Here is an 18,161-nt window from a genome sequence, read left to right on the forward strand (position 1 = left end):
AACAGAGAAAATATTGGCCTGATGGGAGTTCTCTGCTAGACTACGAGCGCCACGAAGGAAGGAGGCTGTGCCCGGTCATTTATTAAGCATATACTGGCTTAGCAGTTTTCGGCAGCCCGTTAAAACAACACCTAGATGCCAGATATGGTTAACTGGAGGGGAAATGAAACAATGGGTTTAATGGGTCTATCAAGTGCCCATCACATAACAGCGTGAAACAAATGTGAATTGTTGCGCAATTAGCCGAGATCCAGTTTATCAAAATTCACGGCCTTTAAGCCAACAAAACGCGGTAGGGTCCAAAATAATGGTTCACGTCCAGTTGGGTGGAATGGCATGTAACGCCTGGCTCCTCTCTCATTTAGATATTATAGGATGCTTTGTCACGTAGAAGAATGAATATCTGCAGTATTGTTATGGCCTTAAATTAAAATTTCCACGGAGGGTTCATAGTTGATCATCAGTGAAGCAGCTGACAAGAGTTTATTGGGAATTCATGATCTACAAGCCCCCAAGGTCAGTCTTAGGTGAGTGCCGGGGCAGTGCGAGCCCACAGGGCTCTGCCTAACTTGAGGTGATTAAATCCTTGATGGAGAAAGAATATGTGTTCAATTGACTAGATAATTAGGTACACATTGAAGTAAGGAACTGTTGTGGGTTGAATTGTGCCCCCCCCCCCAAATTCACACGTTGAGCCCCTAACCCCCAATAACTTCAGAATGCGACCTTATTTAGAAATCGGGTCATTGCAGATGTAATTAGTTATGATGAGGCCATACTGGAGGACGGTGGGCCCGTCCTCCAGTATGACTGGTGTGCTTAGAAAAAGGGGAAATCTGAACACAAAGACGAGCACAGGGGGAGAACGGCATCCAAGAGAGAGAGGAGACAGTCACCTACAACCCACGGAGACATGCCTGGAGCACATCCCTCCCCTCACAGCCCTCAGGAGGAGTCAACCCTGCTTACACTTTGGTTCTGGGCTTCTTGCCTCCAAAACTGTGGGACAATAAATTTCTGTTGCTTAGGTCACTGTGCTTGTGATCCCTTGTGAGGGCAGCCTACCAAATTACTACAGTGATGAACACTAAATTCTTCTCACTGACCAGAGTCTCTCGCCTGGGCACTATTGACATTTGGGGCCAGGTAACTCTATCGGTACCATGGATGCGCCATGTAACACACACACACACACACACACCTTTGCGCTGGAACCCGTACTATGCCTGTGACTATTTTCAGAGAAGGGACAAGGTGTAGAAATTCTGAGGAAAGAGAAAACCAGTCTAGCTAAGTATCTACTTACGACATTCCCGGTTGCAAATAAAGTACAGGACTTTCCAAATTATGGAACCTTACAGTCTATAAATGAAACCCAAGAGTGAAATCCCTTGTCTTGACCTCCAGATAAGAAGGACTACACAGGAAGGCTAAGCTTGAATTGGAACTTTTACCAAACTGTGACCAAATTCCACTGGGATGACCCATTGACATGGACATCATACAAATAAACTCCCTCAGCCAGCCTTTAGAGTCAGAAATGCAAAACAATGGTTTGGACCTTCAGCATCAGCTAACTTGAAGTGAGTCTATGCTGAAGTTGAAGGGCAAGGCAAGGTCAATTCCTCTCAGTTTGTATATTTTTATAGGTATAACTAGAGAAAAGAAACTAGAGCTCCAACATCGTATGTTGGAACAGGGAAAAAATGGAATGATTGCATTGTAATTCCTCGGTCCCTCTGCCATACACTATATTAAATTCTCTTATATGTTATGTAGTTCACCAATCAAAATTTAATCCAGATTTGGGGCACCGAGAGGCTTCTTCAAATTCAATTAAAATGACGCAAGAAAGTCCACAGTATGACATGCTCCATTTAGAGACGTGCATTTGGTAGGAAGACTTTTCTCTTTTTATCTTCAGATAAAATTCTACACGTTGGGATTTTTATGCTTTGTTTTCCCTTTTGTGCCTAGAAAGAGATGTGCAAAAGTATATTCCAATCCTTTACATAAACATACGTATACTGAGACCTAACATGAGTAAAGGTGCCCCCCGAGGTTTAAGATCAGTGCAAGAAATAATTGTTCTTCGTCATCACTGCAGAATTCCCGCCTTCAAATAGTGGACTTTTACTAACAGAAGGACAGACACACACGTTTTTCAACAGGAGACCCCTGCGTCCCTACATATCGAATTTACAGAGCATAGTCACTTGTTCAGACCAAAGTAAAAAACACCCTTCCTTGGCTTTGGTCCTTTCAAATATTAATGCACACGCTGTGCTTGGGTTTTAAGCAAAACAAAGAAGTACGTACGTTCATAATTATGTGACAGCTGAAATATCACAGACGCCCCACATGTCAGGGTATTCTTATGATTTGTCCATTCTAATGGCGTGTTTTGGAGCAAACACGTTACGTTGGCATGTTATCTGTTTAAATGCTCATAAGCGCATTTTGTGAAAAGGCTGTAAGTAAATGCTCGGAAGCATATTTTGTTGAGTGGCTGTAAATGTGCTTGGGTGCACTGGGTGCTGTTTATATGCGTATGCTTCTATAATTCGAAGAGAAAATATACCGCTTCATTAACTGATACTGTTACCAGGAGGGCCTGACAATTATCAACGACCACTAACCCACTGGCTCGATCAGACAAGTGTGCAGGGCTCATAATTGAAGAGTTGTCCATTTCATCACAAGAAGGGCCTAGAGCATGACAGTATCTCCTCAAAAATTTGGAGATGTTCTGTAAATAATTAATAACTCCCCTCTGATAGTACACAAATAACGAGCAGAACCTGACTACCAAGTTTAACTACCGAGTCCGGGGTTGTCGAATATTGAACATCACGGTGGGGTTTTAACAACTGATCATCAAAAGGCAGTGTCGATCCAGTCAGAGGAACATTTTGTGATAAAGAAAAGACCCCGTCCGCCAGGTTTACGTTGGGAAAACAAAACCACCTGTGTCCGGTCATCTCAAACGTTCAGTCCCCCACCAAAACAGGGGCGAAACGGTCACCTTGGTCTCCAAGATGGATCGCCGCATCCATTTCCGAAGAATTTGTTTCGGAGGCACAATTCGCACACGCATTGCCTCCGCCGTCGTTAACTTTGGAGGTGTGCTTGTGGTAGTGCTGGGCACGCTAGAAAACCAGGCAGCTTCCATGTCCCCTTGTCCCCAGCACCTAAGTCCTCGGGCTTAACTCCCTCTCCATGGACACTTAAAAGTGAGGCGTGCTGCCCAGGTGAGGTTTTGTTCCCCAAGTGACACTCAGGAGCGGGATTCACTTCAGCCCCTCCATTTCCCTCCTCGTCTCAAGACACAGCCAGACCAGATCACAGGTGTGGTCCATTAATCCCAGCATCACAAAATAAACAATGAGGTCCCGGGAAACACAACCACCCGTTAGCTGAGGAAAAGTGATAGGAACCATTCGTGACAGGTGACGGTGTGCTCCCAATGGTAGCACTCTCGATCATGTGATTCATTTTCTGTTTGCTCAACAACACGGTGTGTGTTTTTCCTGAGAGGAAGGACTTGAATATATATTTACTCAAAGCTCTTAATTTCTACTTCCTTTCTTTTTAATTGGCGTCTTGTGATCTAAAACTGACTGGTGAGCATAGTATCTCACTATCAGAGCAAACTCTCGGCTGAGTTTGCCATAATTAGACCCACCGTCGCCTGAAGTTGAACAGACATCAGGAGACCTGACTTATTTCTTCCCTGGTGCATTCTATCCATATTTAGAGAGTGATTTTTTAATTTGACGTATAGTCATATTAATTATCGTTCCCCGAGCTGGAGTCAGGTTAATAATTTCATGTTAAAAGTGGAAGTTCAAATAGTCTTGCCTGTAACCTTCCTGCACACAAAGCCTAAATGAAAAGGAAATCCTTCGTGAAACCCGAGATGGTCAGCGCACTCTAACTCACCACTAAGCCAGATATCACTCACACGAGAAATGAAAGGTCACAGGTCCTCCAAAAGCCCACAGTTGCCACAGGCTGTCCTCCTTGCGTCCTTTCGTTTATGCGGGTAACTTAGATCCAGGTACAATTCGGGTGAAATTAGCTTTCCTGGATGAATGAAGAAACTGAAGTTCGCCGCGCCCCCCCCCCCCCCCCCCCCCCCCCCCGCCGCCGCAAATGCCCAAAGCCAGATTTTATCTGCCATTCCTTCTTTCCTTCTGTCTGTCTGTCTGTCTGTCTCTCTCTCTCTCTCACACACACACACACACACACAAAACTGCAAGGGTTGAAGACGATCCAGATTTTGCAAATTCACCGTCACCGTGACGACGCTAAAATTACAAGCGGCCGTCAACTTTTACAAGACACCCTTATTGTGCAACATTTATAGGCTGCCAGAAAACATGCTAAAACTAATCAGATAGCAAAGGTGAAGAGGAAACCTTCACCTGCCATGTAGCTAGCAGTGAGTACACTTTTTATTTCCATGACATTTGCTGGCAGAAAGGGGTTGGCTTAAGGCGGATCGGACTAACCTTCAACTTGTCATAGCGTTCACTCAAAGCTGCCACCTGATGATCTCGGTGCCGCCCAACCAGTTTACACAAGGCACAGATTAACTGGTCATCGGTCACACAGTACATATTCACCTTCTCATCCTCGTGCTCCAGGCACATCAGCCCCCGGATGTGCGAGTCCGGAATTGGCTCAATCAGACGATGCCCTGTAAAGGGCTTCTTGTTTGGGTGAGTGGCTTTCAGGCACTCATCACAGTAGGACACTTCGCAAGTGACACAGGTCTTCACAGCGTCCTGGGCAGGATCCTGGTCACAGAACTGGCAGAGGACTTTCTCGGCGGAGGTCATGGTGTTGGCGTCGAACGCCCGCTCCCGGCGGGTCTCGCTGGGGGAATTGGGCCCGCTCACGGACGCTTTCTGGAACCTGTCGATGATGTTCTGCAAGGTGACGTTGCGCTTGAGTCCGTCTAGACCGCGCTGGCTGAGCGTGATGACATGTCGGCAGGTGGGGCACTGGAAGGCGGTGATGGACTCCACGGACTCGTTGGTGGCACAGTGCGACACCAGGATGCGGTGGGCACAGTTGAAGCAGAGGCTGTGTGCGCAGGGCAGCAGGAGAGGGTCCTCAAAGAGCTCCAGACAAATAGGGCAGGTCAGCTCCGACTCCAGTGTTTCCATCTTCAGGCAAAGCTCTCCTGGGTCATCAGCAAAATCCAAGGAAGCTGATCAGCTATCTGGAAACAGAACGTAAGATGCGATTAGGCGCGAGGGGGTCAGCCATGGGGGGCTGTCAGCTTTGAATGCGTCTCAAAATGATTCCGAACGGGGGTCACGGAAGGGTAAAATGCGTGTACGTTCCAGATAATTCTCTTTCTGTGCACGTGGGGCAACGAGGCGGGGAGAAACACCCTAGGCCAGCACACCAACGGACGTTTCCTCTAAGTCCCAGTCCCTGAAAGCAGCGAGTGGGTTTTTGCCATTTTGCTTGCTAAAAGGTCTTACTCCAAACTGGCAAGTTACTGAAACGGCAGTTTCCACAATTTGTATCTGATCCCAATAACCTGAGTGGGTCACGGCCAACTTCTACCTTGTGCTGAGAATTAAAATGTAGAAATGCTAACTAATGAGCGAGAGCCTTTCAGAACTCGGAATCGATGAACTTACACGCGAACGTTTATGCGTCCGCAGGATTTCTCCCTCTGTGACACCAAAGCAGGCTTCAGAGAAGTAGAAAGGCACCTCCCGTGGAAACGGGCATGAAATGTGCGTGAAATCAAACTCGTGGCTTCGGCGGGACGATGACGCTTAAATACGCGATGTCAGCTTCCCAAATATATTCCCGAGGAAAAACACTGACTTTCGCGGAGATGATCGTGACAGAGGCAATGTTTCTGGCATGCGTTCGCTACCCTCCTGAATAATTCTACTCGTTGATCCCGCAGTGGGATGTGGGTGGGCAGAGGGAAGCAGAGAAAAAATATCTACGGGCCTTTTCTGGGGCTGCGGTGAGCTTGGGTCCCAATGACTAATAACGATTCAGTTCATTAGAACAAGGATTCTCGGGGCTTCAACATGCATCTGGTAAGTCATTGACAACGGTAACGCCTGCACATCGGACGGCAGCGTCAGGCCGTCGCGTTACCGCGGGGAGGCTCGCGAGGGCTGCCGAGGGGACCCCGCGCGGCCCTCCCGGCCGACAAACTCCCATCCAGGGCCTGTCCCTGTGGCCGGCGACGGGCCGGGCTGGCGGGAGGTCCAGCCTCACACCCAGAGCCGCATGGGCTGGGACACGATCCAGGCCGGCTTCGGTGCTCTCCCCACCCCCCTCCGCCGGGCCGCCTTCGGGTGGCTCAGCTGCGCGCTGCTGCTTTTGTGAACCCTCGCCTGCCTTCCCTTCAAAAAGGGCAGGGGAAAGAATCCCACAGAAACGCCGGTTCATTAACCGGGAAGGGGCCCCGCGCTCATTAGCAGGCCTGGGAACCAAGCCTCCTTGAACCTTCTCCCTTTAAAGACCATCAGCAGAGGTCTGCGGAACAGCGCCGGGCGTGTTAGATGCAGCCCACTGCGGGCTGCGGGAGAACGGTAGGGCTCGGGGGACACCAGTTCAAATCACGCTCGGGGTGGGGGGGTGGGGCGGGGGCGAGGCGGGGAGGGGTTCTCGGCCGGCTTCAGGAGAAGGCTTCACATCCACAGCTGGGTTTACGGGATTCCGACAGTCGGCCCTTTTGTAGTCCCACCCCCGTGTTATTTACAAAATTCGAGGTTTCCAGCCCATGCCGCCCCTTTCTGAAATAGCAGCCCTCGGAAACGCCACGTGGTGCTCGGGTGAAGCTTAATGCTCATCCCGCCAACCACGGAATGGTAAGCGATCATTAAAAGCGTCAAGCATGTGCTGAGTTTGTTAAAACTGAACGGGCTGCCGGCTTCATGGGAGCCCGGTAGCTGAAAGAGATCTTCGGCCATTCGCGAACATTAACTACATGGGAAAGATTAAGCGGGCAGCTGAGATTTGAAATATTAAAGCTTGCTCGTGTTTCCACAACCTGCAGCGGAAACCCCAGTGGGGGGGCGGGGGGGGGGTCGCTGCCGTTGGGAGAAACCCGCCGTCCCCCCTCGGTCTCGTCCCCCCTCGGTCTTGGCCACCTCTTCCGGCAGATGGCCTGGAAGAAATTGAAAGGGTTTACCTATTAATCACTATTTTGGTTGATCGCGGAAAATGAGAATTATCTCTAAATCGAACTCCTTCTCTCTTCCCACCGGAAGAACGTAAATTAAAGGGAAAACGTAGCCCTTTTGGTCGGCTTTGTTCGCAGGTGGGACGAGAGGAGCCCCAATTCTGTCTGGAGAGCTGTGACGCTGGTAACTTTTTAAAAAATGTCCACTTACTTATTTTGAGAGAGAAAGAGAGGTGAGAGGCAGAGGGGGAGGGACAGAGAGAATCCCAAGCAGGCTCCGTGCCGTCGGCGCGGACCCCGACACGGGGCTCGATCCCATGAACCTCGAGGCCGTGACCTGAGCCGAAACCAAGAGTCGGATGCTTAACGGACTGAGGTGCCCGGTCATGATTGTACTTTCATGCGGGTGCCGGGACTCCATCCCAGAGTGGCACGATCAGAATTTCCAGAGGTGATTCCACCGCTGACCCCCGGAGAAATGCTGACGTTTCATTCAAGGACATCAAGTGTGCTGGCTCGAGAAGCCGGAATCTGGCGTCCTCACTAGCCCAGCTCTATGATCGTGGGCCAGCCGACATCACGCCTTACCTGGATTATCCTAATACCCTTCCAAACGGCAGAAGCCAGAGATCCTGTTAAAACATGACTGAGCCTGCCCCGTCTCTGCTCTACCCTCCAGGGGCTTTCCCATCCCACTCGGAGAGAAACGCACCAGAATAACTCCAGCCCCAGAGAACACAGACTCAGACAGTGACCTCATTTCCTCCCACGTTACCCCTTGTTCGGCTCCGGGCACATGGCCTCCTTGCGATTCCTCAAACGTGCCAAGCACGTCCCGTCTCCCCCCTCACAAGGTCTGGGGAATCCACAGGACTCTCTGCATCGGTGTCACCTTCTCTGTGAGCCCGCATAAAACCAAGCCCCCTGCTACCACCACGACCACCTGCCCACCCATCACGGCCACCCTTCTCCCCCGACCTCGGTTTGCCTTTCTCCACAGCTTTTATCGCCCAACGTATTCTATTCGTTCGGTCACCGAGCCATCTCTCCCCACTGCCCCAGCAGAGGGCGGGCTCTATGACAGCACACAGGCAGGGCTCAAGCGTCTGTTGAAGGAGGTGATAAACGTCCAGATGCTGGGGTTAAAACACCTCAAAGAATAAAACATAACCGCCGCCCCGAAGGATCTCTCAACGTATCAGAACAGAGGTCAGCAAACTTTGTGTCCTGTAAAGGGCAAGGCAGTCAACACTTTTGGCGTGGCGGGCCAGGCAGAATCTGTCGCGGCCGCTCCAGTCCACTGCTGTAGCGCGCAAAAGCAGTCACACACCAGGCGCGAAGGAGTGAGCGTGGCTGGCCAATAAAATCGGATTTACAAAAAACAGGTAGCCAGCTGGACTGGGCCTGAGGATCTTATGTTGCTGACCCGTGTGTTCGAAGGTAGAGACACGTACAGCTAGACAAAATGCAAATGAGACTCCCTCCCCAAGAGATCCGAATAAAATGCAGCAACGGCGGTGAAGTAAGACTCTGACAAGCGGGTACAAGTTTCGAATGCTCAGAACAGGATCTTTTTCTTTTATGGCCATCGCGTTTGGCGTGGCAAGCACTTTGTGCAAGTGTCTACGCTGTAAACGTTGGTTTAATGGTATTAAGCCATGACTACACATCTGGATACCCAGAGAGGCGCAGCCCATTTTCTGGATCTTTCGCCCATATGTTGCCGAAAAGGAAGGGGCCACGGGTTCGCTATCTACAGTGGATCGGATTTTTTTCTTTCTCCTCTCCTGCAGATCATATTTTTGTTACATTACCCAACAAAATGTTAGCGGTAAGCGTGCGTAGCATTCACCCACCTGAAAAAAGTAGCCTCGTTTATTGTCTAGCTTCCTTTGAAACACCCTTTTTGAGAAATGAAAACACCATTCATTCTTTCACCAAACATCGAAGCCCCTCTAGGGTCTCGGACCTGGGACATGACAAAAGACACGTGCCAAAGATTAGGGGGACAAGAAGACAGGAAAGCTTCCCGGAGGAAGCATCATGTGAGAAAGACTTTTGAAGACGAACAGGGGTTCGCCAAACAGGTTGGGGGAGGAGGCTGTGAAAATGTTATGTTTTTTCTTTTCTTAAATTCCCATAATTTAATTTCTAAGCTTCAAAAAAGAGAGAGAGAGAGAGAGAGAGAGAGAGAGAGATTCTTAGCCTAAATGCACTACAATGGAAGGAAATCCCACGTGCATATCATTGTCAGGAAATTCTATAGCTCAACATTTTTCTTAATGGGCTGAGCGGTCCTCATTCACAGGAGGATGTGGGCAATCCTGGGAACCCCTTGCAACAAACTGGGAGTGGCAACAATTTAGAGCTCACACCCCCGCTTGTCCACGGTTTGTAGTCTAGAACAGGGCACGGAATAGAGAGAAAGCAGAGAGCTGGACGGGTGGCCAGACAGTCGGGGACGACACGTAGCTCGCCTATCTATTAGCTGAGTGGCCCTGGGAGTGTGTCCCCAGATGCTCCCTCCAGTTCCTTCCAGCCCTCACTCAGAACAATCCCTAAGCAGGACAGTCCTCAGGGGCAGGTGCGAGACACGTTTTCAAGAAACTTTCTTACAAACCCAAGACTTTCGAGGAAAACACTTGTTTACAATGGAAAATGAATAAATGGGTGTTTCGGTTGAAGTGACAATGGACACATCCCACCCTCTCTCATTCTACGTGTCACCGAAACCGCTCTTCGGGTTTTCCTCTCTCTAACCACTGCCGACTTCTCCTTCCAGCGAATCGAAGCCTGGGGGTTTTCTAAGCCAGAGTCTGGCCTTCCATCCAAAAGTCATCAAAGAGTGGTCCAAAGGCAGACTTCCAGATGTAAAAGAACGTACTCGCGGGGATGTGACGCAGAGCACGGTGACTCTCGCTGATGATACGGTATTGCATAATTGGAAGTTGCTAAGAGAGGAGATCTTAAAAGTTCTCATCACAAGAAAAAAAGTTGTAACGGCGTGGGGACGGATGTTAACTAGACTTAGTGTGGCGATCATTTCACGATGTATACAAATGCGGAGTCGGGTCGCGCACGTGAAATGAATATAACGTTCTACGTCAATTCTAGCTCAATTTTTAAAAAAGCTATCCCGGTTGTTCGTTCGTTTCCCGTACGGCCTGAGAACGACTCCTGGGCTTGTCTCTCGCAGTGCCAGCTCTTTCCAGAAGCCCAGCTCATCACTGCCAGTTCTTTGCTTCATTTACTGTAAATGCCCCACTTCACAGCGTGCACCTCCTGGGTTTCGTCAGCTTCCCTCCGGAATCTGCCTGCCCTGCAAGCCTCCTGGTGCCTCGCATTCGATCCTCCCTCCCTCCAAAGAGGGCCTCATCCTAAGCCCCGGAACCTATATGTCAGGTTACAAGGCAAAGGGGAACGCAGGCTGCGGACGGGATGGAGCTTGCCACAGCTGAGCTCAAAATGGGGCGCTCAGCCCGCATTGCCCAGGTGCACTCGATGCAATCGCCAGGGCCCTTGGATGTGCAAACGACAGGAAGCGTCGGGTGATGAGACGCAGAAAGGACTCGATGGCCATTGCTTTGAAGATGGAAGGGCCACGAGTCAGGGAACCATTGAGCCATTTCCAAAAGCTGCAAAAGGCAAACAGATTCTTCCCTAGAGCCTCCCCAAGGAACACAGCCCTGCGGACACCTTGACCTCCAGCGGTGCTGAAGCCATCACGCTGGTGGTCATTTGGTACAGCATCAATAGGAAGCCACACGCTCTCCTTCCCCCAAATCCATATCACTAGCCAAGACATGTGAGTGTCAGTCCCTAGTCCTCGGGTCGGTTTCTCTCTCTCTGCTCTTGCTCTCACTGCCTTCCGGGTAGATTTACACCTTCTGTCCTGCATTCCTGGACTGTTACCAACCCTCCCCCCCCCCACCCCCCCCCCCCCCCCACGAACACACAAAACCGAAACAACAAACCACCACCTCCCGAGGTGACTCCTTCCCTCCAGTCTTTTGTCCCTCAGTTTCATCTTGGCCACATGCTTCTGGCACCAACGGCTTCTTCCTGTCGCCTGCCTTAAAGGCCCAGGCACTGAGCAGCACCCGGCTGCCCAAGGCAGGAGTCCCGCGGGATGCCTCATCTCCTGTCTCGAAGACACGCCCAAGTTTCTCCCAAAGTGCTCCTTTGGCCTGATTCCCACGCACTCACCTCCCATCCCAGGAACCGGTAGCGACTGCCTTTGTTGTTCTGCCTAGCACAGATCATTTTTTCCTTTGGCAGATTGTTTTGTGTTTCGTGTTTATTTTCTTGTTGTTGTTTTCTGGTTTTTTTTAAGATGACGGAGGGCAGGACCTCGTAGAGGCCCGAAGAACCCTGGTCACTGTTGTTTTTGGAGATTGCACATTAAACAAAGAAGGATTGGGGCGCCTGGGTGGCGCAGTCGGTTGAGCGTCCGACTTCAGCCAGGTCACGATCTCGCGGTCCGTGAGTTCGAGACCCGCGTCGGGCTCTGGGCTGATGGCTCAGAGCCTGGAGCCTGTTTCCGATTCTGTGTCTCCCTCTCTCTCTGCCCCTCCCCCGTTCATGCTCTGTCTCTCTCTGTCCCAAAAATAAATAAACGTTGAAAAAAAAAAATTTAAAAAAATAAAAAATAAAAAAATAAACAAAGAAGGATTGTTTTAAAAGACAGCTATAAATAGCGCGACAGGTCTTAAATGTTTACAGTGAACAAAATAAAGCTTTTAGGTGAAAACCACAAAGCAGCATAACTATCATCTGTGCAAAACAACCAAAATATTCATTTAAAGATCCTAATTCCTACTCCTGAAATCATTATTGCACTATATGCTAATTCACTTGTATGTAAATTAAAATAAATTAAGCTCTGGGACTGATAAAGGCATGCACGATACAGGCGCGCGTGCACACACACACACACATCTCACACAGAGATAACACTCATAGTCTAGATTCAAGGCCAATGACCACCTACTCCTCGAAATCCCCCATGCTAAACCTGGATGTCAAGAGGCTCGCGCCTTTTGGGGCGAAGGAAAATTAATCAACAGAAAGGGCTGCAGGAATGATCGAACCTTGGCATCAGGTGGTGGCTAAGGTGGTCTGGCTGAACCAGCTGCCCGGGCAGGTGGCCCCTCGCCCCCTCGGGGCTCCAGGTATCATCATCCTTTGGTAGCACTCCTCCCAGGAGGAGGACTTTCCTGGAGGGAGAAGGGCTTTCTTTTGTCCAAGGTGCGTGATCTGGGGGGAAGCAGACTGCATGAGAAAGTCCCCAGTGGAAGAGAACGGACGGCAGGACTTAGTTCAGACACAAGCTTTGGACCTGAGAAGGCAGATGGGGAACTCAGGACGGGTGCCCTAATGGATTACTGTCACAGGCCAGGCAACGGAAGGTCTTTTCTGCCTCCTCCTTTAAAGTGAGAGAGAGGCAAAAATCATTGTCCGGGCAGGTCAATGCAAAGAAAACGTTTAACCCCCCGCCTGTGCAGTCACAACCCTCGCCATCATCCTGCTCGCTAGCTCATGTAAGAATTTCACAACTATATTCCTTATCGTCTCCCCCAACTCCTGCTATGACACAGAGAAGGTAACCTACAGCCCGAAGGAACCTCCAGTACCCCGTGAAGACGACACGCCTTGCACGGCTTAATCCGTGGCCAACGTCAGTGAGGGGGCTTTCCGGTTCAAACTCCCCAGAGTGTGCAAGTTTCACCCATAGATGCCAGAAGTGACCAAGAATCAGGAGTCTCCAGACCGAGTGCATTCTATGCGTTCAGTCACCCACGAGGCACATCATCCGTGGGTTTTTAGTCCCAAATGTCTCTTAACGGAGTTTCGACATCTTAATCGTAAGGTGAACCCATCTCTCGGTGCTTCCCTACAGGTTCTGGGTCTCCACGAACAATAATCATGTTTCCAATTTGGTCTCACTTTGTACGCCTCTGAAGGCCATCGTTCTGAGGGAAATTCATGAGTCACCAGACCAAGGAATAAACTCGGAGAGCAACCCTGGGTGGCCCGTGGTCAACTGTTACTACCAGGTGGCTCTCAGCCACTGCCCGGACGATTCCCAAGGCACTCCCTCTGATTGTTTCCTAAATATCCTCTGGGGTGGGGAAACTAAGCCTGATGTTCCATTTACCAACACAGAACTGAGCCGACACACACACCACCCAAACTGTACAAATGTTACACCAAATCACATAAAAACGGTTTGAGGGGGGAAAAAAACCCTTGAAAGTGTTTTTTCACAAACCGCATCCCCCATATCCTATGAATAAATTTTCTTTAAAGCATCCTACATTTCAGAACAACGACCAAGTCCATTTCCTATCCCCTCTTCACAGGGGTAATGAAGATTTAGTGGACTTATTGCCATTTGGGTTTTTGCTATGACATCATCCCTGTTCTAGAACCACAGGTGGGATTTTTTTTAAGAACTGTGGACGGGGCGCCTGGGTGGCTCAGTCGGTTGGGCATCCGACTTCGGCTCAGCTCACGATCTCACAGTTTGGTGAGTTCGAGCCCCGCGTCTGGGTGTGTGCTGACGGCTCAGAGCCTGGAGCCTGCTTCCGATTCTGTGTCTCCCTCTCTCTCTGCTCCTCCTCCACTGGTGCTCTGTCTCTCTCTCTGTCTCTCAAAAATAAATATGTAAAAAAAAAATTTTTTTTAATGATGGAATGATGTTTTTATCTTGGATCAGAAGGCACATGGGACTTTCAGAGGACTCAAAACTTTGGAACTGGGCAACTTTGGAAATTAACCTGTTTGTGAGGCAGAAACAATGGAAACTGGGTGCTATATTCCAGATGAATCCACCACAGATGCACTATTTTCAATAACAGAACACAGGCACCCAATGTTTGCGCATTCGGCCATGGTTTAGGATTTAGCTTTGAGTTATAAAAACCACAGCTCTGAGTTCGAAACGCCCTACCCAAATGCTACTTTACTGATTAGCAGCACCCTGGCCGATTGGAGACACGGGCAAGTCGGCAAATGCACAATAAAACCGGGCCATGGAGCTATGGAAAGGGGAGGGTGAGATCCAATTGAATGTAACGGCATTCTGAAAGACTGGAAATTGATATGACAACAGAGGCAGTCAAAATGCAAAGTGGCTCTTAAAGCAACAGTACAAATAACACACGAGCGGGAACAGGTGGAGAAAAAAAGAAAGTGATCCTGTAACATTCTCTAGGTAATGCCTCCGAAATATCACTGTGGTTAACCTCCGACTGTCAGCACCCTCAAGTTGGTTCACTTTATCGGTGACAGACTTAAGAATTTCTGCCAGCCGAATTTTAAGGGACCGGAGGGACTGACTGAAGAAACAAAAACAAAAACAAAAACATGACAGGCAGATGAGCACGGAGGCACCGGCCTCAAGTTTTAAAGTAACTCATGAAGACGACAGATTTTCTTAATAACTTGCCACTTCGTGTTTATTTATTCTGAGGAGCGCTTAAGTTAAAATGTCCTACCTGCCACGGAAAGTGAGAAACAAGGAAGACTTTTAACGTCACCACCCACCCACCTGGTGGAATTCATGCAGACTGAATGAAACCGTTCACAAAACCTGTCCATAGTGTGCTCGATTTTTAGTAATTGGATCTCCAGGATATTCTTTAAAATAATCACATACTCTCTTGACCATGCAACCTGATTAATAATGAATGAACATTCCTGAAAAGAATCCTTTGGAAGCACAGCAGATGTCTTTGGGGATATGAAGGCTTTAATGATAAAAATTAAGGGGAAGCGGGAGCTAGGTCACACTGTCTGGTTATTTTAATTGAAACCTAGTCTTCCACATTGACTTAACAGAATGCTTAAATACACCTTCTGGAGTTCATTTATACAAGCAGACAAGAAAAAAGACACCAATGACAAGGCAAAAAAAAGCAATCCCGATTTCTCAAGGACCGACCGCCCGACCCCGCTCTGCCTTAATAAGGAAAGAAACCCCCTCGACAGTCTCAGAAATGCAACTTGCTCTCTTGAAAACACTGATAGATAGGTTAAAAACAGGAAACAGCACATTTGTCCTGAATAGTTCTTTGAGCACCTCTCCAGATTCTTACAAATAGATCGCCTTGAATACCCACCAATGGACTGCACCCTAGTTCTTGGTGAAGACACATCGCCGTAGGCAGAGGAAGGGGACCCGCGGAATGACAGGCAGGCCACCGAGACCAGATGGCGGGTGGCAGGCAGTGCCGGAGCAGTCCTGTGTGTCTGTGAGAGCGTCAACGGTGAAACACAACAGGAAAATCGACGCGACAATTCCAGGAAGCCCAGCTCCACCTCATCCACCCCGCCAGGGTTGCTGAGTTGAAGAATCAAAACTCCCTCTTGCTTTCCAGCTGCCTTTTGCACACACCCTGCCGTGGCTGCCCTATGTCCTCGCCCACTCCACGTTCAACTCAAGCCAAATGAAAAGGCAGCTCGGGGCGGATTAACACCCACTGCCTCGTCCCCAAAACGACGACGATTTGGCACTGCGATCTGTACCCTCATGGCTCACGGGGCCCAGCAGCGGGTCAGTGTCCCGCAGCCGAGTGCCGGGTGCCAGCTTTTCCATGCTGCCGACAGGAGCGTCCCGTCCGGCTCCCGGGGTCAGCCACGGGCTCTTGCCTCCCTTGCATTTCGGTCCTTTTGGCGGCTTCCTGAGCACATGATCACACTGTGCTCTGGCCGCTGTTGTTGTTTTTTTTAATAATGCACTTATTACTTTGTATCTATCTTCTGAGTTAAAATATAATTGTCTGGAAGAAGTTTTGATTTTTTAATTTTTTTTTTAATTTATTTTTGAGGGAGGGAGACAGACAGACAGAATACGAGCGGGGGAGAGGCCAACAGAGAGGGAGACACAGAATCCGAAGCAGGCTCCAGGCTCTGAGCTGTCAGCACAGAGCCCCACGCGGGGCTCAAACTCGTGAACCGCGAGATCATGACCCGAGCCGAAGTCAGACGCTTCACTGACTGAGCCACCCACGTGCCCCCGGAAGAAATTTTTTAAAACATCACATCCAGGGGCGCCTGGGTGGCTCAGTCGGTTGAGCGTCCGACTTCGGCTGGGGTCATGATCTCGCGGTTTGTGAGTTCGAGCCCCATGTGGGGCTCTGTGCCGACAGCTGGGAGCCTGGAGCCTGCCCCGGATTCCTCTCTCTCTCTCTGCCCCTCCCCCACTTGCACTCTGTGTCTCTCTCTCAAAAATAAATAATAAAAAAATTTAAAAAATAAAAAAATAAAACATCACATCCAGAAGAACAATCTCTTGTACAGACTCCATAAAGCAGTCATTTTTTTCTTCCCCAAATAGAGAGCTAAATTGCAATCTCTCATCGTGATAAACAACTGAAAATATAGGTGTATGAAATATACACACATGTATATACACATATAAGCAAGCAACACATATACACCCATACATATATATATCATGCCTGCCTACAACATGTCGTATGCACACGTGTTTATACATACATATGATGCATACACACATACACACAGCAAATCTGTGATGGGTGTCCCAAATTTCAGTCGCCAGAACGGCAAAGAAAGAGTGAATTGAGAATGGAAAGTAATCTTTTAAAAATTGATTGTCTAAAGGAAGAGGAAGTAGTCTTCCCAAAAGCAAAAAAAAAAAAAAAAAAAAAAGAAAAGAAAAGAAATTGTCTTGCCCTGCAATTCTTTCGAGGATGTTGCTTATCACCGTGCAAGACAAGAACAGGCAACTCAAGTAAATCATCAGGGAAGTGTAAAAAAAAAGAAAACACACAAAAAACCCCACACACTGATTGCAAACCTACACGATTCACGTGCAAAATCAGACATCCGGCCTCCACCAAAGGTGGTTAAGAACCTTCTTGATAAAAGGGCAAGCAGGAGGCAGGGACTGTTGCCTGGCTGGCGTGTCGTGACGCCTACTTTCGTGCCATTGCAACACCTCACGGTAAACCAAAGCGTGCTTCACATGTCTGGACATAAAAATGCAAACATACACTTTCTTGGCTTATGTCTGTACAAATCACAATTTCATCCGTCTGTTAACAATAAACAAAGGGATTACTCAATTTCACAAAGAGGTGGCTTCCCAAGGAAGACCTCGCTGTCCACAGGAGAGACACGCGTACGTCATCAAACAGAATTCGAAAGAAGTTTTCGGCATGAGATGTGAAAGCGCTGCCTTTGTTACAACAACCTTAAACCTGCCAAAATTTCTACGACACATGCCTAACTTGTCCGTATTTTGGCGCTGCGGTGGCAAAGGAGCCTGAACGTCTAGAGTTGGAACATCAGGAAACAAACATGGACTTCACCCCTCAAAACCGGAAGAAAAGGATCAACAACCGCAACCTTGATCATCTTCTACGGAGCATCACCTGACAACCTCTACAGGCGATTTCCCACCGCCGGAGGGTCTCAGACATTTCATGTCTGTTACAGTTTACGCGAAGAAAGCAAACATCCAGTGTTAAAGGCAAATGGCACCTATTTCGCATTCAGTCGAAAGTGACGGACGTTTTCCCCGTCTGTGCTCTACCGAGCGCCAGGCAAGAATCTGGTGCTGAGGGCAGCGGCAGCGGACACGGAAGAGAGGGGAGGGAGAGAACACCTGTCACACCTAGTCTCCTGACACCTCCAGTGTGGTGGTGGCAGAAATGGAAGCTCCCGTGGACGCTTCTTCCCAGCGTTTCTAGTTCGACAGGCATTTCTACACCCATGCGTGGAACTATTCTCTGTCTCTATAAAACCCTACGTACGTCTACAGTGGAACTGATTTTTGTACACACCCACACACGTAAGCGCCTTTGCAAAATTACGTGGGACTTGACAGAACTCACCCTTCACAAATCCCTCGGTGACAACATCCCTCCTGGATCATTCCTACAATGCTCCTCTAGAAGGCAGAGAAAGTGCACTCTCCCCCCTTCCCACTTATTATCCACCGGGAGAAAAATGCATCAGT

General features: G+C 49.0%; 1 protein-coding gene across 5 annotated transcripts in view; it reads right to left on the bottom strand.

Annotated features, from left to right (window-relative positions):
- The window catches only part of MID1 (midline 1), a 550,482-nt gene that overhangs the window by 99,301 nt on the left and 433,020 nt on the right, over positions 1-18,161 (bottom strand). For 3 of the 5 annotated variants that reach the window (XM_047843917.1, XM_047843915.1, XM_047843914.1), the window contains one exon: positions 4,515-5,230. In XM_047843917.1, the coding sequence (XP_047699873.1) occupies positions 4,515-5,174 (660 nt within the window). In that variant the 5' untranslated portion in view covers positions 5,175-5,230. Of the gene's footprint in view, positions 1-4,514; positions 5,231-15,294; positions 15,403-18,161 lie in introns of those variants that run through there. The other 2 variants (XM_047843916.1, XM_047843918.1) reach the window with 2 other exon arrangements.

The sequence above is a fragment of the Prionailurus viverrinus genome, chromosome X, assembly GCF_022837055.1.
Source record: "Prionailurus viverrinus isolate Anna chromosome X, UM_Priviv_1.0, whole genome shotgun sequence".
NCBI lineage: Eukaryota > Metazoa > Chordata > Mammalia > Carnivora > Felidae > Prionailurus > Prionailurus viverrinus.